This window comes from Diabrotica undecimpunctata, chromosome 9 (assembly GCF_040954645.1).
Source record: "Diabrotica undecimpunctata isolate CICGRU chromosome 9, icDiaUnde3, whole genome shotgun sequence".
NCBI classification, from domain to species: Eukaryota; Metazoa; Arthropoda; class Insecta; order Coleoptera; family Chrysomelidae; genus Diabrotica; species Diabrotica undecimpunctata.
Genome location: NC_092811.1, coordinates 126493571 through 126517669, shown reverse-complemented (window position 1 = coordinate 126517669; position 24099 = coordinate 126493571). Strand labels below are relative to the sequence as shown.

Below are 24099 nucleotides of genomic sequence, written 5' to 3'. Positions count from 1 at the left end.
GTTGTGCGAAAGGAATACTAATAAACGGTGAATGGTTGAATAACATTAGATATGCAGATGACACTATAGTTTTTGCCGATAATCTGAATGACTTACAGATATTAACAAATCGTATAACAGAAGTCAGCAACAGATACGGACTAGCTCTTAACATAAAGAAAAGCAAATTTATGACAATTAGTAAAAAACCAATACTAAACGCTCAACTTACAATCAACCGACAGAATATCGAAAGAGTCGAGCAATATACATATCTAGGCACCAATTTAAATAGCCAATGGGACCACTCAACAGAAATTAAACAGCGAATAATAAAAGCAAAAGCAGCATTCGTTAGAATGAGAACTATTTTCAACAGTCGAGACATATCATTAAAAACAAAATGCCGTCTATTGAACTGCTACATATTCACAGTTCTGCTATACGGAATGGAAGCGTGGACACTGACTGTTGCATCTATGAATCGGCTCGAAGCTTTCGAAATGTGGTGTTATAGGCGCATCTTACGTATATCCTGGGTTGACAAAGTTACTAATATGGAGGTCCTGCGTAGAATGGGGAAAGAATGTGAAATTCTCATGACCATCAAAACTAAAAAGTTGGAATATCTAGGACACGTAATGAGAAATCAAGAACGTTACGGCCTTCTCCAGGGGAAGGTAAATGGTAAGAGAGGACCGGGAAGAAGACGCATTTCCTGGCTTCAAAATTTACGAAAGTGGTATAACACGACTACCACTGAACTGTTCCGCGCTGCAATAAACACAGTAAAGATAGCCGTGATGATCGCCAACATCCGGAACGGATAGGCACTTTAAGAAGAAGAAGATAAGCCAAAACCTTCTTCAGAACAATCTTCCATTCGTCCCTGTCTCTGGCAACTCTTCTCCATGCTTTAACTCCGATGGATTTTGGATCATCCTCTATGTTATATTGATACCTAAGTTTTGGTCTTCCTCTGGCTCGTCTTCCCACTGGTCCTCTTCGGTCGAAAATTTTTCTGATCGTTGCGTCTTCGTCTCGCCTAATTACATGTCCTACCCATCGAAGGCTAATTTAATACATTTTACAACGTCAGGTTCCCCAAAACTTCTATATAACTCAAAGTTGTAGCGCCTACGCCACAAACCCTGTTCTTGGATTCCTCCATATATTTTCCCTGTTATAATTTAACATAACTATTTATTATATGGTGCAGATAACTAAATATTGATTGTCGGTAATTCGTAATGTTCTATTTTATTTACTATTTAGTTTGTTTATTATTAATATTGGCTATGAGTACGTGTGCTTGGTTGTATAGTAATTTCCAGCCACTTTCAGTCTGTCAAAAAGTAACTAACTTCGCAAAAAAATAATTACTAAATTCACTAGACAGTTCGGACTGGGAATAGCGAACCGACTATAACAATAATAATTATTGTCTTCAATAACAATTTTGTTCACACTAATGACATATTTTCCTTTTGTTTCAGAGCTTTGATTAGATATGTATTTCTGTTGATACAAGTTAAGAGTTTACAACGAAACAACCAAACAATTTCACAAATTTTTCAGAAGCATGTCAAGAAACATCCGAATAAGACTTGTATAATATTTGAAGATCAAGAATGGACATTTGCTCAGGTAAGTACCAAAACCTTTTCTATATCGTAGGTTTGGTGCAAAAACTAATTGGGTCAAAATACACACGTCGAAAAAATTTAGGGATATTTTTAGAAAAAGACGCAGTTTCTCCTTTAATCGTTTTGGATAAACAAAAATCGATTTGTGGCGATTAGTAGTATTTAATATACAATAAAATTTATTGAAATTTCAAAAATAACTAGAATGCCTTTAAGTACAATTAAAAAAAATGTAGGTCATCGCAAAATATGGTCGTAATAAAAAAACAAAATTAATACAAAGTATGGCGTCGACCCTGGTTTATTACGGCTCTACATCTGTCGTTCATAGACGAAATGAGTACATATGTGGAGTAATTATTTATTGAAGCATGTTCCATATATGCTCGATGGGATTCAGGTCGGGGGATTGTGCTGGCCAAGTCAACACATCAATACCTTCGTTGGTAAGCCAGTCTGTCACTAGGCGTGCGACATGCGGACGAGCATTATCATGCATAAGGTGGAAGTTTTGACCAACAGCACCAGCAAACGGACGAACGATAGTTTGAAGATTGGTGTCGAAGTACTGCTGAGCTGTAAGGAAGTGGTATGGTAAAACGAGGTTCGTTCTGACATCGAATATTATTCCACCCCATAGCATTACATACTGTACCACCTCTGTATATGTTAAAATTCTTGGACATGTCCTAATCGTTCTACAATTCCAGATCGTCTTTACACTCTTACTCGGCGAGAATCTTGATGAATCTAGATCGAATCTTCGTCGGACAATAAAGCTGTAGCCCAATCATTTAGATCCCAGTTTTGATATTCTTGACACCGCTCTAATCTTGCAGCGCGATTGCCTCTGGAGGTAGGTGGACATCTCAATGGCCTTCGACTGTGGAGTTTGGCTTCATGGAGACGATTTCTTCCAATATCACGGCCTATGGTTACCTGGCGTAACCAAAAGCCGTGATATTTGTCAAAATAACATTCAGTTTTGATAACGGAAATGTCAAATATACGTTTATTTTTTTCATTAGTAATAATTCTGGTTTTATTCGCAAAAAACAGAATAAACAAATTGATATTTTATATCAGGAAAATGGTAACCTTTACACCTGAACATAAAAGTCAAATCATTAAATGGCATTATTGTGGAAGTATTGCCGACGATAAAATTGGTAGGTTTTCGTTTTCATTAGAAGGCCCTGTACCAACAAATTCTACAATTCACAATATTATTTTTAAATTTGAAAAACTCATATATATAATCGAACACCTCTCTACCCTAAGGTGTGAGGTAAATACAAATACAGGTTACAGATATACATTACATCTCAAATCCAATGAAAATACAGAATTTTGTTTTCTATTCTATTCTGTGCACGAATTTTGTCCATTCTTGCTTGTTTTTTGCCTTATTTTGAGCTTGTGACCATTCCATTCCCCTACTTTTCAAAATCGGCCCTACTTCGTCATCCCAGGTTTTCCGTGGTCTGCCTCTGGTTTTAAACTTTTTCACTTTAGCCTTCCAGACTTGCTTAACGGGTCGGTTGTCGCTCATTCGGCACAGATGACCAAACCATTTTATTTGTTGTTTCAATAGCGTGTAGTACAGATTCTATGCCCAGTTCTTCTCTAACATCTTCATTTCTTATTTTGTCTCGTCATGTTATTCCTTTGACTCGTCTTAGATATTTCATATCAATGGCTTGTATCTTGCTTTTTAATTGCTTTGTTAAAACCCAGCTCTCGCTTCCATATATCAAGATTGGTCGGAATACTGTCTTATAAACTGTCATTTTGGTTCTTCTGCTGATTTCAGGTTTACCTATGAATGCTCTACTAAGATTATGGTACACTTTTGAAGCACTACTTATTCTTTCTGTTATTTCATTCTGCATGGTACCTTCTCTGTCTATTGTAACCCCTAGGTATTTGAATGCATCTACTTGTTCTATGAGTTGTTGGTTAATTTCTATGTTAACATTTCGGTTAGTTTTCGCTATTAGCATCACCTTGGTTTTCTTAACATTAATCTTCATGTTTCTAATTGCCAGCTCATTATTCCATCTATCTATATTTTTCTGGAGGTCTCTCTCGTTGGAAGCGCATAACATGAGATCATCTGCGAATGCACACTCAGCTATACCAACCGGTCGTAGTTTACTATATCCGATATGTACTTTGTGTATACTTGCTTTTGTTTCCTTAATTATGTCGTCAATAATCAATATGAACAGTATGGGGCTCATAACACCTCCTTGTCTTAGACCCTCGTTTATTGCAAACATCTCTGATTCCAAGTTATCCTTACGCACATAACTCTTGTTATTTTGATACAGACTTTTGATAGCACCTGTTAGTTGATGGTCAATATTTCTATTTTGCAGACTTTTCCAAACTGCTTCCTGGGACACTCTGTCAAATGCTTTCTCAATATCTAGAAATGCCATATATATTTCTGTGTTCTTTATTCTAGCTTTCTCAATTATTTGTTTCAACGTAAATATATGGTCTTGCGTACTGTGTCCCTTCCTAAACCCACTTTGTTCTTCATCCAGATGTGGTTCAACGATGTGTCTTAATTTCTTTTCTAGGGTGCTTTCATATATTTTGGAGACGATACTGAGTAATTTGAAAAACTCATACTGGCATGAATTGTAGAAAACGGATAGTGATGAAGATGAAAATCAACTAGCTCGTGCAATTAATGAAGAACGGGAACAGCGTGAAACTGCCGAATGTAGTCTAGCTGAATTGAATTTTCCTTATAAAATAACAGCACCCTAATTTCAAGAGAAAGTCGTATAACTATATAGAAAAAATTGTTATTTTTTAGAATAAACTCTTTTAGTTTATGCGGTTAGGAATTTATTATAATATTTTTTATGAATTGAGATTAAAGAAACTGATGATTTAATCTGAACCTGCTTTTAAATCTTGTAATCACATCGCTGAAATATTTGCCCAGACCATCTAAAAAATAAACTTTCCTTCGGCAACAATGTACAGACAAGACTGCCCATAGTGCGTACGGGTATATCACAGACATGTGGTTACATGTTATCCTATCGGACATACAAGTCTATATAATATTTTTCTATTCTCAGTTCGATACGTTGTCTGAATGCCCTATAGTCAGATAATTTTTTTCCATATCGATATATGAAGATAGAGAGAGAGAAAGAAAGAGATAGGATAGGAATCTCGTAGCATGATGAAGTTTAGAACAAACCAAACAAAACAGTTTATTCTTCAGATTCCACCGGGATTTCTGCCCTATCAGATGAAGCTGTACGATATTTGTTCTTAGAGAAGATGTTATAGGGTGTGCCTAAAAATCTTCCAATTCTTCCTGCGAATACGACTTAATACATTAAATCTCACTATAATATTTGTAATAAAAATGATAGAATACGTCTCTGTTTAACCCAATGCATATCCTTGTGAGCGTCCAAAATTTTTCTTATTGAAAATATAAGTTTCTGTGTCTAATCGTAGAGTTGCCGTATCATATATATATATATATATATATATATATATATATATATATATATATATATATATATATATATATATATATATATATATATATATATATATATATATATATATATGTAAATACTTTTTTCTTTTTTGGGTGTGGTAGTCAATAAAAACAGAGCTTTGCTAAGGCGTACTATTTATTCTGAATCCAAGCTTTCGGTGGTTTTTTGCCACCTTTATCAAGGTCTACAAAGAAAATTACTATGTTGTAACAATTTGAATGGGTGCCAAAAAAAGGCTATAAAAAACTATAAAAAACTTACCCGAATGTAAGATTCGTGGCATAAACAACAACGTTAAATAACATGATAATACTGAAGTTGCAACTAAACTTAAAAAAGTTACTGTTAAAAAAACACTTTAAAAATTACTAAATACGTTAAAAGTTAAAAACAAAATGAAGGACGACATGTTAAAACAGTCGTCGCTGCAAGCTTGATTTCAGTCACATTTCACGAGCAGAAAGAGAAAGTGGGTGGACAATTATTGTTTAAATAGTTAGGAGAAAATACAAAAAACAACTTTGAAAATAACGTCTCACAAAATACTGTTTATGAATTTTGAGTACTACCAACTGTATTACCAACTTAAAAATAAGCGGGAAATTAAAAATGTTATTTATAACATAAGCAATCGAAAGAAAATGGTATTTAGTAAATAGGTTTAGAAAAAAATAATAACTCAAACAAAACAAAACTAAATTAGTAACTGAAGTTTGATCACAAGTATTCAATTAATACTGAAATTTTTAACAAAAGAAAAGAACAAAGAAAACTCTGAGATGCAAAATAGCTCAGTCAAAAGTCAATATAAAATTGTAAATTTTGCTAAGATTCTGGATCTCAGATCTCTTATTAAGATTGTTATATTTTTGTTTGTTTGATTGTTATAAAAAGTGATTGTTCAGAATAAATAGTACGCCTTAGCAAAGCTCTGTTTTTATTGACTACCACACCCAAAAAAGAAAAAAATATTTACATATATTTTTTCCAAACTAGTCAAAAAACTTTGGACTACTTTTTCTATATATATATATATATATATATATATATATATATATATAAAAACGATGCTGTTATAACTGATTTGCAATAATCATACTGACGAAAATTGTTGTGCCTATCCATTACAATAATAGATAAATATTAATAAATAAAAACTTTAAAAATACGATCAGGTATACTGGATTTACAAACAATATCTATTACGAACAAACTGCAGCTGTTAGAGTTGGGGATCAGTTAACAGACGACATAAAGATAAAAAGAGGTGTACGACAGGGATGTATATTGTCCCCATTATTGTTCAATACATATTCAGAGCACATTATGAACCTAGCGCTAACGGACATAGACGAGGGAATACTTATAAACGGAGAACGATTGAACTACATAAGATACGCTGATGATACTGTCATTTTTGCAGACAGTCTTAAAGGACACTTGTCTCCAGGGTGGCAGCAGTAAGTAGCAGGTTTGGGCTTGATTTTAACATAAAAAAAACCAAATACATGGTTATAAGCAAAAATAGGCCTGGTCAATTACTAGTTAACCAACAACCTATAACACAAATCACCAACTTTTGTTATCTGGGTGCAAACTTAAATGAACAGAGGGACCAATCGACGGAAATTAAGATAAGGATCGAGAAGGCAAGACATCTTTAACAGCCACGATATAAAATTGGAAATAAAAGTTCGTTTACTAAAATGCTACGTATTCTCCGTTCTTTTATATGGCGTGGAGTCATGGACCTTAACTGAAGCATCACTGAAGAGACTCGAAGCATTTGAGATGTGGTGCTATAGACGCATGTTGAGGATTTCTTGGATAGACAGAGTTAACAACGAAGAAGTACTACATAGAATACAACCTACTTCGGACCATACTTCAAGGTAAAGTGCATGGGAAAAGAGGTCCAGGACGAAGAAGAATATCCTGGCTGCATAACCTGCTACAATGGTTTAACTTAACCACTACCGGACTTTTCAGGGCAGCAGTGAACAAAGTCAGAATAGTTATGTTAGTGTCCAACATCAGTAACGGATAGGCACCATAAGAAGAAGAATACTGGATTTATGTATTCTTTAAAACGGTTTAAAAGTCGAAATAATAATTTGTAGCTAGTTGGGTTCAAAAATTGAAAAAGATAAATAATATTCTAAAATACTGACATAAAAGAATACTACAACTTTAAACATAACCTCAATTTCTTTGCAAGACTGACACAACTCAAATTAATGCATTATTCTTCGCAGAAAGTGTTGTGTTATCTTATTGTATTTTTAAAAAAGGATTTTCGATTAACAATAATGACATTTCTACCATCTAATGGCCATAGGCATAAACTAACTTTATGACGTTATCGCACAAAAAAATGGAATATTTGAAATATGTTCACTAACAGTCCATTTTTTACTTTTTTGAGATATGACATTCTTCTTCCAAGATAGCGATATATTGGTTTAATAAAGATATATTTTTTTTGTATTTTGTAATTTTCAGGTGGATGAATACAGCAATAAAATAGCAAATATATTTAAAAGTCACGGCTACAAAAAGGGCGATAAAGTTGCTTTGTTCCTAGAAAATAAACCTGAGTTTATCTGTATATGGCTAGGCCTGTCGAAAATAGGCGTAATAACTCCATTAATAAATACAAATTTAAGACTGACAACCTTGGTACATTCGATTACCATCGCCAAAAGCCAGGCCATCATCTTTGGAACCGAACTTTCAGATGGTAAGTTTTTGTACAAATTTCCATTACAATTTAAAATTTTATTTTGAATGTTTGAATATTCAGCTCTTAATGTTAATAAACAATGGAAATATGATTTTAAGAACAAAAATTACTATCTTTTCAGTGAACCTACTTACAAGCACGTGGCATAACAAAGATCAAAGTTATTATAAATGTTTATAAGCTAAAAAGTCAGCCCTTTCTCAAACGGTTATTTTAATAACAATTTTTATAAATCTTGAGATATTTTTAATACATCTTAACCCTTTCGGTATGGTGGGGACCTATATGTCCCACGAAATTTAAAAAAGTTCTAGTGGTGCCTATTTGTCCCCCAAATTCACTTTAATCAAATATAACCGTATTACTAAATATTTCGTTATGTTATTCAACCAACAATTCGATTATATGATCTCAAATTTTCTAGAAATAGGTGTTCTTGTACAACGTGGTTCTGTGTTTTGTTGCTGTGATACATAGTCTTTGTATGCCTGCAAAATATTACTTCAAAAAAATCCTGAGAGTCTTTGTTGTTGAAAGTACGTAAAATTTCTGATAAAATCCATTTTTTCGTCATTGGTTTTGCATAATTCATGTGACCAGACGTTTTTTTAAAACAAAAATAATTGGAAAACATTGTTGAAGATCTAAGTGACTTGTCAGAACCAGAGAAACCTTTTCCTAGCTTAGATTCTAACGAATATCTACCCACTGACGGAGAGTTTCATGAAGGTTCATATCAACAAGAACATTCTTCGCAAGAGTAAGGTTTTAAAAGAGATCTCGAAAGGATTGATTCTGAAGAAGAGGAGGAGAAGTCAGATCCAGATGACGATCAGTCTGGTCTCGTAATGTGGAAACAACCATACACGGAGTTTGAACCAAAACATGATATTCCAAATCAAAGACAAGGAGTAGTGATGTTGGATGAGGTTCGAGTGAGTTGGCTGTGTATATAAAGTTGTTTCCGCGGTCTTTATTTTAAAAAATAAAGAAACTACGAAATTGTGATCGTTCTTGGTTGTACCATAATTATGTGCTACAACAAATTATCGAGCATGAAAGACTATTGGTCGAATAATAAATCACTTGGCAACCCAGTCATAAAAAAGGCTATTGCACGTGACTGATGTTGCTATTTGTTATCAAAACTGATAACTACGAAATAGTGATCGTTCTTGGTTGTACCATAATTATGTGCTACAACAAATTATCGAGCATGGAAGACTATTGGACGAATAATAAATCACTTGGCAACCCAGTCATAAAAAAGGCTATTGCACGTGACTGATGTTGCTATTTGTTATCAAAACTGATAACTACGAAATAGTGATCGTTCTTGGTTGTACCATAATTATGTGCTACAACAAATTATCGAGCATGGAAGACTATTGGACGAATAATAAATCACTTGGCAACCCAGTCATAAAAAAGGCTATTGCACGTGACTGATGTTGCTATTTGTTATCAAAACTGATAACTATGAAATAGTGATCATTCTTGGTTGTACCATAATTATGTGTTACAACAAATTATCGAGCATGAAAGACTATTGGGCGAATAATAAATCACTTGGCAACCCAGTCATAAAAAAGGCTATAGCACGTGACTGATGTTGTTATTTATTATCAAAAATGTACTGTACTGATCCTGAAAAGATTAATAATTCACCCAAGACATGTTGCTTGGATGAAGTGGTTTCATGTTTGAAGCTTACTTTTGGAAAAGCCAAAACAGAGAGTTCTCATCAGTATATTGATGAAACTGTGACCAAATTCAAGGGAAGGTCTTCCGCAAAACAGTGGATTCCACTCAATCCAATAAAAAGGGGAATAAAAATATGGCAAAGGTCTGACTCTTTCACCGGATACATATATGACCTTAATATTTACTCTGGTAAAGAGGTTGAAGCTGTTGCTGGTACTTTAGGTGAACGTGTGGTGAAAAAACTAGCTAGTACAATATTTTCTTCTGATGTGTGGCTCTTAACAGATTTTTCACATCTATAAAATTATTGAGTCAACTAAATTTGCATCATGTTGGCACATGTATAAGCAATCGTAAAAATGCACCAACATTTGAAGTGAAAAAGATGTCAATAGGTGAGTCTGTTTTTTAAGTTTTGGATGCTGGTGTACTGAGTCCTAGGTGACAAGATACAAAAAGTGTATCACTAATGTCTAACTATCACAATACGTCTATAGGACTTGCGAGAAGGAAACTAAAAATTAGTAAATGTGCTGAAATTGAATGTCCTGAAATCATGTTTTATAATCAGTTCATGGGAGGAGTGAAGTTTTTGGACCAAAAAGTATCTACTTCTGACCGAGAATGCGCTAAACGGTGGCGGAAAGTTTTTTATAAATTGTTGATGTCTGACTTTGTCAGAACAGCTTATAGAACATGGCAGATCCAAATGCAAAGTGAAGAGACACTTTGGTTAACGCTCTGAAAGAATTTCCAAACGCCAAAAGAGCATAGTCAGTGTCAAGGACTACTTGCCAAAGCAAATTTCTACCAGGAGGAGATGCCATAGATGTTCTCTTAGTACGAAAGACACAAGAGCCAACACAATTTCTATCGCCTATGATTTGCCACCATGTAAGACGTGTCATTGTTAATTTTTTTCAATAAAATTACTTTCAAAATTTATTCATGTATTACTAATGGGACACATTGATCCCAATATATAACACTAGTGGGACACAGTTGTCCCATGTCCTACCAAAGGATTTATTCTTCTTTAAGTTCTGCTCCTATCTTCTTATTACGCCATCTTCTAACGAAGATTGACGATCACTTCTTTAAACGCTTTCTTATCTTTTGCGACGTGAAATATATTAAAAACAACAAGAACCAAAATAAAAAGCACTTACAAAGGTCTTAAGCTATCTGTATTAGAATCTATGGAAATCAACAAATTAAAAAATACAGACATAATTCTGAATGACCAACTTGAGACAAACAGTTCTCCCCTCCTCAAGGATCTCTCCTTTCTCCCACCCTTTCCTTTCGAACTTTTAGGCTGTTATTTTCCTCTATAGTGCGTTTAATATTATCGGTTTTAAATTTCTTTAAATCACTCCTGATTGCCTTCGATACAGTTTTAGTGCAGTCATTGAAGCATTATTGCTCCGAATTTTTTTACTGTGAACCGAATTGCATACAATTTTGGAATTAGGTTTCTTACCCTTAATTTCAAAAGTGAAAATGATTTGAACTCCGCAACCACCCTGGGGGTGGTTGCCACCCCTTCTCGGGGGTGAATTTTTTTTTCAAAATAACCTCTGATATCGATAGAAGGCCTAATTTTACGTAAAAAATCATCTATACAGTTTTTCGAAAAATCCAATACTTTTCAAGTTATTGGCAATTGAAAATTCGCAATTTTTTCACGTTTTTCATCGGTTTTTTGCAATTATCTCCAAAAATATACGTTTTATCGAAAATTTTATAAAAAACAAAATTGTAGCAGGTACAAAAATGAACAATTTGGTTTTTTATAAAGTATTCTAAGTGCAATATTAAGCTAGATATTAAAGATCTAAGCCGTTTTTTATTTTGTCTGAAATTTAATCGATATGGCCAATGCCATCTAGCGGCGAGCAGATGCATTTTAGGCATTCTAATAAAAAAGGGTTTTGTAGTGCTTCAAATGAGCATTAAAATGAGCACTATTAAAAGTCTTTTGCACGCAAAATAAGTGAGCTGTATTGCAAATAAGAGGAGCATCTAATGTTTTTTCTTTTAAATCAATGGGTTTCATAAGTGCCATTTCCACCAAAATTAAAATTAATCGTATTCCGCCTAGAATTAACTTTATTATGAAGAGTTTGATAGATTGTATCAGTTTGTCTGCTTCAGGACACATATTTTTCAAAAAAGTCACGATTAAAAAAAAATTTCAAATTTTTAAAAAAATCACCTTTTTTTTATAATATCTCAAAAATGACGACAGATACGTATAAAAGTGTAGGGATAAAAAATTTAGGTATTTTTCTGACAAACAATTTGGTTTTTTTGTTTTTTCTGTCAAACAAAAATTGACGGAGATATGATTGTTTAAAGAGCGCGTGGCAGCGCAATCACAGCCTCTCTAAGCCCTTTATCCATTCACCGTTTTAGAAAAAGGTTTTTTACTATATATTGCAATAAAGGATGTTGTAGCTCTCTTAATTACGTTTACAATGGTTTTTTATAAATTGTGATAGCATGAAAATTGAAGGAGTTATGGTCCAAAAACTTATCATATTTTTTTCTACTTAGTAACTGAAAATTTCGGAGTCTGAATATTTGGAGCAATGTGAAAGTACGCAGTATAATAGAGACCCAAAACTATTGTAATGTGTATATATATACATAATATGGCTCATATATTTTGGAAACGTAGGCATAAATACATACCAACGTTCTTACATGTATATATAACTCATTTGAGTGAAGGGGCCAACGAAGCAGAGCGTCTTGCGGATACAGAAGGGTTGGTCTGTTTTGTAATAGTTCCTGTGGAACGTGCAGTGGAGATAACTGCCAAAATAGCCCTCCAATTCAGCCAGAAGATGTTGAATGTGACAGCGACTCCGACATTGGGTCATGAATAATAATATTATATTTTAATAATAATAGCACAATTTTATATAATTTGTAAATATTTTATTTAATAAATGGCAATTTTTTACTCTAAATTAAATTATTTTTAAATATGTAATCATATATATTTCCTGTTTTAATTTAGGGACAGTTTTAAGGGTACAAAAGCTTAAGAATATAATAATCATTTTCGAGAGTGTGGAATAATATTTAAATCCTTTTCATTTTATAAAAAAAAAATTTTAACAATTTTTTATCAAGGGGTAGTTTTCAAGGGTTGAAAGGGGATTAAAAATTTGATAATTGAAGGGGTGAGTGGATGAAGGAAGTAAGTAACAAAAGTAAGTTTTTGAGAAATTTAACTCCAAAGTTTTATTGCTGGAACTTTTTTATTAATCGATTTTTTAAACCGATTTTTTTTATTCTCACAGGTAGGATATGTATAAATTTTATTGTAAAAACAAAAATCCCCCCGATTTTTAAAAACTTATTTGAAAAATATATATTTGTACTTACCTCTTTTATCCAAAAACTTTTTTGTGTTAGAAATTATGTCTATGCCAAAATGAAGGGGGTATGTGGACTTACCTCCTTTATCTAGGATAAATATTTGCATTTTCTTTTGAATAAGAGCTATAACCAGGAAAAAAATAACATGGATGTCAAGTAAACACTTATATTTTTGGTTTCACAAAAGACTGACAAACACTGAATTTCTAAGCAGCTTTTGAATCAATCTAAGGATATTGTACCACCTTCTTAAAATTTTTGTTGCTCTATGATGGCTTCATAATACCACTTATCCCTTTCTGGAATGAAGCAAAGCTGTTCTTTTATATTGTCTACCTTTTCTTTGCTTAAGGATCCAGTATTTTGGATATGACTTGGAATGTTGAATTCTTCAGGTAGAAGGGATGGGAAATTTTTCTGCTTGAGGATATATACCATTTTGAAAGGTGTGTAGTAATCGTAAGACTTCTTGAAAAGGTATGATCCAAAGATATCTACGCGAATCCACTGTATTCCAGTTTTGAAATTAACCTTTTCATTAAGAAGATCTTTTGTTCTATTTATTAGTTTCATGGTTTTCATAATATTTTCCGTGTCTCTAAAGTGATGTTGCATGTCTATCACCATATTTTTCTTGGTTGAAGAAACAATTACATCACAATATTCATCAGGGATGTAAATGTTTTGATGTTTCTTTAGTCGTTTCTCAATACGTCCAAATGCTCTATCCGAGTCTAAGTACGAGTGTCCTACCTCTGGAAACTTGTGCTCAATCGTTTTAAAGATGCCTTTGCCCACAAGATACTGAAACATATATCAAATATACCATCAAAAAATTTTTATTTTGCCCGGCACACGAGTCCGTCCACAAAACTAGATGATATTTTCGATTGTTCGTAGAAAACAACTAAAAATTTCCGAGCTACCTCTGGAAGCTTGATTTTCGGTCCATGTGCAGAAAACGGTTTTTTCCACATTTTTGTTAAGTTTGTTTGTTTTCCACATTTGTCTAAGATAAAAGGCTTTCGAGGTACTAAGCCTAGCTGGGGGCATAGTTTGCTTTAGATCCAATGTTACATACACAGTGTTCTCTGATTTGCTAGCAAATTCTCTATCTGCTTTTTGAGATTCAAACGCTGATTTGTAATTTTCAGCGTGCTCTTCATTACTTTTGCCAGAATCGCATGTGCTACATGTATCGCTTTTGGGATAACCAAAAGACAGATTAAATTCATTATTAAAAATGAATCGGTATGTAGCCTCTTTATTTGAAATTTTTCATTTCTTCCGTCAGTTCGGCATTTGTCTAGGTAAAGTTTATGCATTCTAGGGATCGAAAGTTGCGGTGAAAGATATTTTTTGTGAATATTACAATGCCTGGAGTTGTGCGACTCTTCTGCTGGGAAACTTTAAATATGCTCAATGACGTAAGCAGCAACTTCAGCAGGGGTCTTGTTAGGTCTGACTGCGTGTTTTCCCCTTCTGTCCGGTTCAGGAGCATTTTTCCCTGATTTTATTGAAGTTTGGATTAGGTCAACCTTTTTCAAGCTGATTGCAAACAAGGAAATGAAAGCCCGTTTGCATACGGTAGTTTGCCGGCCACTACAAGTTACATTGTATTGGTAGGTGGCAGTTTTATGCTTTAATGCTCCAGTTTTCTTTCTTATTGGTTCCCTTTTTTTAATGCTCTTAAAAAGAAGGCAGTTTTTTGCATTTACATCTAGTTTGTAGTAGGAAGAAAATATTGATTCCCTTTCTTCTACAGTTATTGACTGAGAACACTTGTAACGGCAATTTTCATTACACAAAATCCCAGAGTTAACGGTTTTAGCGGGTTTTACTTGGCCTATTTTAGAAATGTAAGCCAGATCACTTTCTCTGCACTTGGCACGTTTTCGTGCTTTCCATTCTTTAATCTTTTTCTGTCTTTTTCTAGTTACTTTTACTTTTAGTGGAAATATTTTTTTCTTGGTTTTAGTGGGCCAATTAAGAGCCTCTTCATTTCCATTTTCAGGAAGAGCAACGATCTCATCATATGGAATTTACTTGTAGTTCAAAACTTTTTATTCTTTGTGGTATGGATGAAGGAAGTAAGTACTTTATCTTGTTACTTACCTCCTTCATTCACTAGATATTTAAAGTAGTATGGTCAATTACCTCCTTCATACGCTGGCTATCACAGTTATTTTAAATCATAGAAGGCTGGGGATAAGTGGAAAATTTAATTTAGCACTTACCACCTTCATCCATGCGGATAACTTATTTTCTTAAAAAATGTCACTTACTCCCTTCATCCACTCACCCCTTCAATTATTATAGAGAATATAAAATATTACTTACTCCATACTTACATCTTTTTATGTCATACCAAAGTATTTTTTTGTGATTTTTTCAATTTAGGGGTTGTTTACAAGGGTTGTAAGATTTTCAAGGGGTTGAAAATTATTTTAATATGAGGTAATTGTGTTAGGAAACACTTTACAATTTCACCACTTACTATTAGACATGTTTTCTAGCGATAAAATAGCTCAATGTCAATTTTTCCATTAAGGGGTTGTTCACACCACTTAAAAATAATAGTCGGAGTTTAGATCATTTTCACTTTTGAAGTTAAGGGTAAGATGAGCCTAATTCCAAAATTTCATACAAATCGGTTCACAGTAAAAAAATTCGGAGGTAAGACCGTATTTTTCGCTTCAATGACGCCAACATATTAGATCCCAAATACAATTAGCCCAGTCTGGTTAAAAAAAAAGGTGGAAAAATGTTTCGCAGATATCTGAAGCTTTTAAGACATAGGTGGGGGATACTAGATGAAGAATAGATGAAAAGATACTCCTAGTTTTACCTTGCATTTTTTTTAAGCAATAATTTATGGTCAAAATTTGATTTTTTGTCTATAAATTTTTTCCCTTACATTTTAAATAAACAATATTTATGTCATTTTTCTATGTCAAGAATATCTTAATTTTTCCGTTTTTTTAATTAAAATTGATAAATAATTTACAGAGATATTTGCAAAAAAGCAGTTTTTTTGCACTAATTTATAAATTTTATTAATTTTTTTATTAAAAAAATAAAATGGTATTAATACATTTAAACATCAAGGAATTACCATCTTTTAGATTTGTGCCAAATTTCCCCCCGATCAGTCAAATATTTTATAAGTTATTTAATTTGTTTATCCCTGAGGCTAATTATTTAAACTATTGAGCTTGCCCTATGCATGATGCATAGGGCAAGCTCAGCACAGACACATTCAGCAAATTTCATAGGATTTTTTAAGACTTAGACTATCTCAGAAGTTAAATGCATATTGAGTTTTCATCGAAATTATTTACAAAATAAACGTTTGAAAAAGGGGTATGTTTTTTACTTATAAACAATTATAATAACTTTTATATTTTTCACGCTACAGACTTGTACGTACAACCATTGGATAGCTGGTAAAAAAGGTCACATTAAAAAATAAAAAACCTTCTATGACCAATATAAACGAAGTTAGTGACTATTAAAAAAATCATATCTCCATTGTTTATAAACATTAAGAAGTAAAATTTGCACAAATTTTGAATGAAAATCTAAACTTTATATTGAAACTTATAGCTATAAAATTTATCTAATTTTTCGAAACGACGGTACTTTCGAAAGATCGACATAGGAAAGTGGAGAGGATATCTGTTTCAGCTCCGTTTTTTTTTCGGCATCGGAACTTCTGATTGCAACACGTAGGAAAAATTTACATTATCTCGGCTTCCTTTGCAGCTGCAAGCCTCTTTTTTTTATTCCGGGGAAGCTCGTCGAAATATGAATAACTACATAGTTTTCACTGGCCGGAAAATATGGGAAAACTCGGAAAAATCCATTTTTCCGAGTCCATTTGAAATTCACCATAAATGCTTACTTTTTTTAATTTGATCGAATAGTCTGTCGCAGTATTAATAATGATGACATAATTTTCACCCAATGATGTAATAATACTTACATATTTTATAAATTAAATTTCAGGTAATTTTTTACACATATTATTATATTCCTTATATTAATTATAATTGTTTGTATTTTTATAATTAACAATATTAATTTTTATTCTATTTTTCTTACAAATATGATATATGTACAATATTAATCTAATCGCCTTACTGCTTTGATAAAATGTCGATTTTTTCATCACTTGCCTTATAAATTTTACAATGTTTATTGAACTTTACTTTTTTTTTAGTTTCTTTACATACATTGGTTTAAAAGTTAAAATTTGGTTCATTTATTCGACTTCACTGTCAGGTCTGAACCTTTTTGTTGCAGGTTGTTTGTCTTCACTTATTAAGTCGGTCTTTCCATACATTAACATATTAATGGGGGATCTTAATGCCAAGGTGGGTCAAGGTAAGGTAGGAGAACGAGTAGGAAAATATGGGCTTGGAAACAGAAATGACAGAGGAGATCGATTGATTCAATTTTGCCAAAGTGAAGACTTCGTAATAACAAATACCTTTTTCAAATTACCTCCTCGACGGTTATATACATGGACATCTCCACAACATACCAAAGAAAAAATAGTGAGAAATCAAATAGACTACATTATGATAGCAAGGAGGTATCATAATGCTGTTAAATGTACTAAGACGTACCCAGGAGCTGATATAGGCTCAGATCATAACCCGGTGGTTACTGTGATAGAGGCGAAACCAAAAAAGATTAGAAGACCACACAGAAAGGCACTAGATTTAAATAAACTTAGAAACAAAAATATACGACAAGAAACAGGAGAAGAAATAAATGAAAACCTCCGTTCAGTGCAGCAACAAATTAACGATACAAACAACGTTAACCAAAAATTAAAGTACTTAAATACAGCTATACAAACGGCAGGAAAGAAACATCTTACAAAAACAACAACAAAGAATAAGGGGTGGATGACACAAGATATACTAGACTTGATGGAACAAAGAAGAAAGATGAAGAATTACCCAGACAAATACAAAGAAATAAATAAACACATAAAAAAGAGAATAAAAGAAGCCTAAGAGGAGTGGATTAAAGAACAATGTGAAGAAATGGAAACATATGAGAAAAAGTACGATGCGTTCAATATGCACAAAAAAGTAAAAGAGATAACAGGAAGCATAAATAAATGCCAAATAGGTAAACTTAAAGACAAAGATGGACAGAATACCTGAATGAATTATTTGAAGATGATAGAAACAACTTAATTCAGATAATCAATGCAACTGGGCCAGACATATTGAAAGAAGAAGTAGAATACGCAATAAGAAACGCTAAAAATGGAAAAGCAAATGGACCTGATGAAATTCCTACAGAACTGTTGAAGCTTTTAAATGATAAATCCGTAAACATAATATTAAATTTTGCAGCGAGGAGCTAAAACAGTTTCCCCTCCACTTTCCTATGTCGATCTTTCGAAAGTAACTTCGCTTCGAAAGGTTTTAAGTTTCGAAAAATTGGATGAATTTTATAGCTATAAAATTCAATATAAAGGTTAGATTTTCATTCAAAATTTTTGCAAATTCTACTTCTTAATGTTTATAAACAATGGAGATATAATTAACAAAAAAATTGTCGCTAACTTCGTTCCTATTGTTCATAGAAGGTTTATTTTTTTGTGAAATGTGAGTTTTTTTACCAGCTATCTAATTGTTGTACGTACAAGTCTGTAGCTTGAAAAATATAGAAGTTATTACAATTGTTTATAAGTAAAAAACATACCCCTTTTTCAAACGTTTATTTTGTAAGTAATTTAGATGAAAACTCAATATTCATTTAACTTCTGAGATAGTATAAGTCTTAAAGAATCCTATAAAATTTGTTAAATGTGTCTAGCATCATTCATAGGGCAAGATCAATGGTTTAAATAATTAGTCCAAGGGATAAACAAATTGAATAACTTTTAAACTGTTTGACCGATCGGGGGAAAATTTCGCAAAAATTTAAAGGACGGTAATTCCTCAATGTTGAAATGTATTAATAACATTTTGTTTTGTTAATAAAAAAATAAATTTATACATTAGTGCAAAAAAACTGCTTTTTTGCAAATATCTCCGTAAATTATTTATCAATTTAAATTGAAAAAACGGGAAAATAAAGATATTCTTGATATAAGAAAATGGTATAAATATTGTTTATTTAAATTATAAGGGAAAAAAACTTATAGATAAAAAATCAAATTCTGACCATAAATTATTGTTTAAAAAAAACGCAAGGTAAAAATACGAGTACTTTTTCATCTATTCGTCATCTAGTAACCCCCACCTATGTCTTAAAAGCTTCAGATATCTGCGAAACATTTTGCCGTGAAATCGATGATTTTTGTATAACCAGACTGGGCTAAATGTTCTTCGTTTTTATGGCATAAATTCAATGGAGCAATTTCAGCATTATTTATTTCTTATGATTAACGAGCTCGATAAATAAATTATTTTTCACAATTCTAAATTTGCCACATTTGGTCTCTTCAATTAAAATCGTGATTTATTCCCATTAAATGTAGCAGATGTCGTTATATTGCTCGTCGTCTTTGCGACATTCTTCGGTTGGTTCGTTAAATAACTCTCGTTCCCGCATCTTACTGACAATCGTTAAAAATACTGGTTTTACATAATATATTGTATTACTTTTCTATCTTATATTATGTGTCACACACAAACGTAGATGTACTTCAAAAATTTACGTTAAATAAATATGTATTTATTTACACTAATAAATATTAATCAATGGAAATTTTTAAATAATTTACTTTAACAATTCAATTTTAGTCCCAATTTGCAATAATGTTTTTCATATTTTCTATCATTCGACGATATTACTACTAATAATACTAAATATTCTAAAAAAGTAACACTAGCGTATTGATAAGGCGTGCTAGGCAGAGGTCAAGGATATATTTTAATGCGTTTGACGCTAATCATTGAATAACAATTAGAAGGTATGTGTGAATGTGTGATTAAAAAACAACTTAACTATGAAAAACCACTAGGATTTTTGACCACATTAATTAATAATTGTACAGATGAGAATTTTTATACTACTACTACTAAGGATTTCCACAGTTTTCACTGTCTTCCTTCACTCAACCGTTTTCTCCAATTTTCCCTGTCATTCCAGTCTCCATCTCGCAGGGTTCTTTTCTCCATAGCCTCGTCGATTTCATCTCTGAATGACCTTCGGGGTCTTCCTCTCTTTCTTCTTCCAATCGGGCTCCATTCTGTGATTTTGTTTATCCAGCGTCCTCTGTCCGCTCTTCTGACGTGGCCGTACCAGGATAGTCTCTTCTCCTCTATATAGTCGATTATGTCTGATTGCACTCCCATTCTCCGCTTAATCTCTGCGTTTTCAATTCTGTCTCTTTTTGTAAGTCTACAGCTTCTCCTCAGGAACTCCATTTCTACTGCTCTTATTCTACCTCTATTTCTCTTGTTTATTGTCCAGTTTTCGGACCCATATGTCAGGATACTTCTTGTCAGGGTATTATATATTCTCTTTTTTGTCTTTATCGTAATGTTCTTATCCCACAACACTGAGTTTAGTTGTCTTATACAGTTTCTTGTTTGTCTCAGTCTGTTGTTTATATCTTCTTCTGTTGTTCCCTGGTTCGATATTATGGTTCCTAAATACTTGAATTTATCTGTTCCATTTATTTGTCTTCCCTCGTCTATCTCTAGGTTTCTCATATTCTTGTTTTCTGTTGTTAGGTATTCGGTTTTCTCTAAGTTTATTTCCATTCCGTTGTTTTTATATTCTTCTTCTAGTTTTCTGAGCATAAAGCTGAGATCTTCTTCATCTTGTGCGATGACTACTTGATCGTCGGCAAAACTTAAGGTGTATAGGTATTCGTCTCTTACTGGTATGCCCATTCCTTCGCACTTTCTCCTTCATGGTTTGAGTGTCTTTTCCAAGAATATTTTAAACAGAGTAGGGGACGTAGCACAGCCTTTTTAGAGAAGAATTTTTATTATATATAAATATTATGTTGGTATGTTTTGACCGTGAATTTTCAATAATCATCATCATCGAGGCCTTTGATTCCTGATGAAATGTTTGCTGCTCTTACTTAGAACTATTTGATTCGCTTATTGCGGCGAATAACTCAGCATTCTTCTTGTGTATTGTCAAAGTTTGTTGTATGACTTGGCTTTCGTTACAATTTTCTTCTACTCATTTCAATTTGTGCATAGTTCTAATAGTCTAATATCTTAGCCTCGGTCAAGGAAGTGCTATCATTCCTAAGACGAAGAACTCCATGGTTTTGTATAGAAGTGAAGGAAAAATGTAGAGAAAAGAAAAAAGCTTACCTGAAATACATGTCAACCAAAACACAAGAGGCATACCATAATTACAAGAGAATTAGAAACGAAACACATTCACTTGTAAGAAAAAAGATCACTGGGAACGCTTTTTAAAAGAAATGGAATATGATTTTTACGGTCTGCAAAAGGAAATATGGCGCTTCATAAGAGGTCAAAGAACGGAGGTAAAGGAACTAATAGAACCAAAACACATAGAAAAGGATACGTGGATTGACTACCTAAAAAAGCTCTATGCAGAGGAAGACAAGCGACGCTAGAACCGGAACCACCAGAAATTACCACAAATGAAGAACTTAATAAAAATGTACAGGAAGTTCGGAAAGTACTTGAAAACCTGAAGAACAGAAAAGCGGCAGGTAAAGACTGGATATCAAACGAATTACTGAAATATTGTGGAGCAGCAATGACAGAACAATTCTTCTTCTTCTTCTTCACGCGACTAGGATTACTCCTGTTTGTCGGCCTCTTATTCTGTTTCAGACGTTGTTGACATTATCTTTCCACCTTTTTGGCGGCCTTCCAACGGGCCTTCTGCTATACGCCTCGTTGTTTTTACAGATGTTCGCTAATCTATCTGGTCCGATTCGGTTTACATGTTCGTTCCAGTTTTATTTTCTTGTTTTTATCCACCTGTTAATATTTTGAATTTTGCATTGTTCGCGTATACTTCTGTTGGGTTGTCTGTCTCTTAATGATATGCCCGCTATTGATCTTAATACTTTCATTTCGATATTGTTGATTTGTTGTTTCGTCTTTCTTGTATCGGTCCTTGTCTCCGCTGCATATGTTAGAATTGGTCTTACTGTTGTCTTATATACTTTCATTTTGCTTTCCGTGGTCAGATATTTGTTTCTCCATATGGTTTCTCGGAGGCAACCACTTACTTTTGCTGCTTTTGATGCTTGCCTTGTAGTCTCTGTTCTTATATCTCTGTCACTAGTGATCTCTACTCCTAGGTAATAGAATTTCATTATTTGTTCTACAATTTTGCCGTCTATTTCTAGTTTGCATCTACGCGGCTCTTTACTGATCACTATACATTTAGTTTTTTCTACTGATATTCTCATATTAAGTTTGTTTGCTGTGATATTGAAGGTGTGGAGCTGCCTTTCTAGGTCATCTTCGTTATCAGCAATTAGTACTGCATCATCGGCATAGCATAGTATCGTGATTTTATGCGCTCCCATATGGTATCCGTGTCGTTTTCTTACTTCGTGAATTATTTGATTCATCACCATATTGAATAACAATGGGCTGAGCGAGTCTCCTTGGCGGATTCCTCCTTTTAGTTCTATGCATTCTGTTTACCCTGTTGGCATTATAACTCTGGTCTTGTTGTTCTTGTTAATTTCATTAATTGTCCTTATTATCTGATGGTCTAGTTGTTCAGCTTGTAATAAATTTAAGATGTGATTTCGCTTCACCCTGTCAAAAACACTTTTTAAATCTACAAAGCACGTGTATGCTGGTTTTCCATATTCAATATACTTCTCTATTATTTGTCTGATAATCAAAATTGCGGAAGCCTTTTTGTTCATCTGCCATGTTCGCTTTTTCCTCGATTTTATCTTTTATGACTGCTGTTAACAATTTTAATGTAGTATTCATCAGACTAATGCCTCTATAATTTTCAGGATTTCTCGAGTCTCCCTTATTAAGTATCGGTAGCAGGAGACTTTCCTTCCATTCCGCTGGTACTACTCCGGTATTTATTATATCGACGAATAATTTTAGGAGCCATTTGCGTAGTGTTGTTCCTCCATATTTTAGCAGTTCATTGTTTATCTTATCAGGACCAGGTGCTTTTCTGTTTTTTTAATTTTTTTATTCGTTCTTGTAGCTTTTCTGATATTAGTACTCTATCGGGAGTTTCGTTAGTGATTCTTTCTTTGTTCTCTTCTTCGCCCTCTCCATATAATTTCGTGAAATGCTCAGTCCATTGTTCCTCCGTAATGTTATCTATGCGTACAAATTCATTCATTTCTGTTTTTTGTCTCCTTATCATCTGCCACGCCTTTTTTTGGGATCCATAGAGGTCGTATTCCATATCTTTGGTAAATTTTTCCCAGTGTTCTTTTTTGATGTTATCTATTTCTTGGTTTACTCTATATTCCTGATTCTCACGTAGTCTTCTAGTGCCTCCGGTGTCTTCACTCCTTTGTATGTTAGGAAAGCTTGTTTCTTTTCATTTTCTAGTAATTTCACCCTTTTCGTTGTACCATGGTGTTTTGTATTCCCGTTTATTTCTGTTAACTTTTCTTTTACCTAAAGCTTTTTCCGCTGCTTGTAGGATACATTTTTTAAAATTTTCCAGGTTTCTTCTATATTCTTTTTAGTCTCTAGGTTATGGCTGTTTAGCTTTTCTGTTAGTCTGTTTCTATACAAGTTTTGTGTCCCTTCTTCTTCTCAGCTTTCTATGTTTAACTTTTCTTCTACTTTTGTATTTCGCTTGCCTTGTATGGTGATTGCTATATTTATTTTTGCTAGTACCAGACCATGGTCGGATCCTACATTGGCGTAAGATAGAGTGCGCACATCTATTATATTCTTGGGGTGTATTTGTCTGTTTGTTATAATGTAGTCAATCATAGAGTTACGTCCTGTTGTATCTGACCAGGTGATCTTATGTTGTATTGGGTGGTCAAAGTATGTGTTGTTGATTCGGAGATTATTCATTAAACAAAGTTCTAGAAGTCTTTCTCCGTTGTCGTTGAGCGTTTCTTCGTTAAATCTTTGTGTAACTCCAGCCACAGGTATGTTGCCTACTCTGG

General features: G+C 33.3%; 1 protein-coding gene across 2 annotated transcripts in view; it reads left to right on the top strand.

Moving 5' to 3' along the window:
• LOC140451424 (long-chain fatty acid transport protein 4-like) overlaps positions 1-24099 on the top strand; it is a 95694-nt gene that overhangs the window by 53212 nt on the left and 18383 nt on the right. For both annotated transcript variants that reach the window (XM_072545217.1, XM_072545218.1), the window contains exons 3-4: positions 1476-1626; positions 7667-7904. In XM_072545217.1, coding sequence (XP_072401318.1) covers positions 1476-1626; positions 7667-7904 — 389 coding nt within the window. The remainder of the gene's footprint in view (positions 1-1475; positions 1627-7666; positions 7905-24099) is intronic.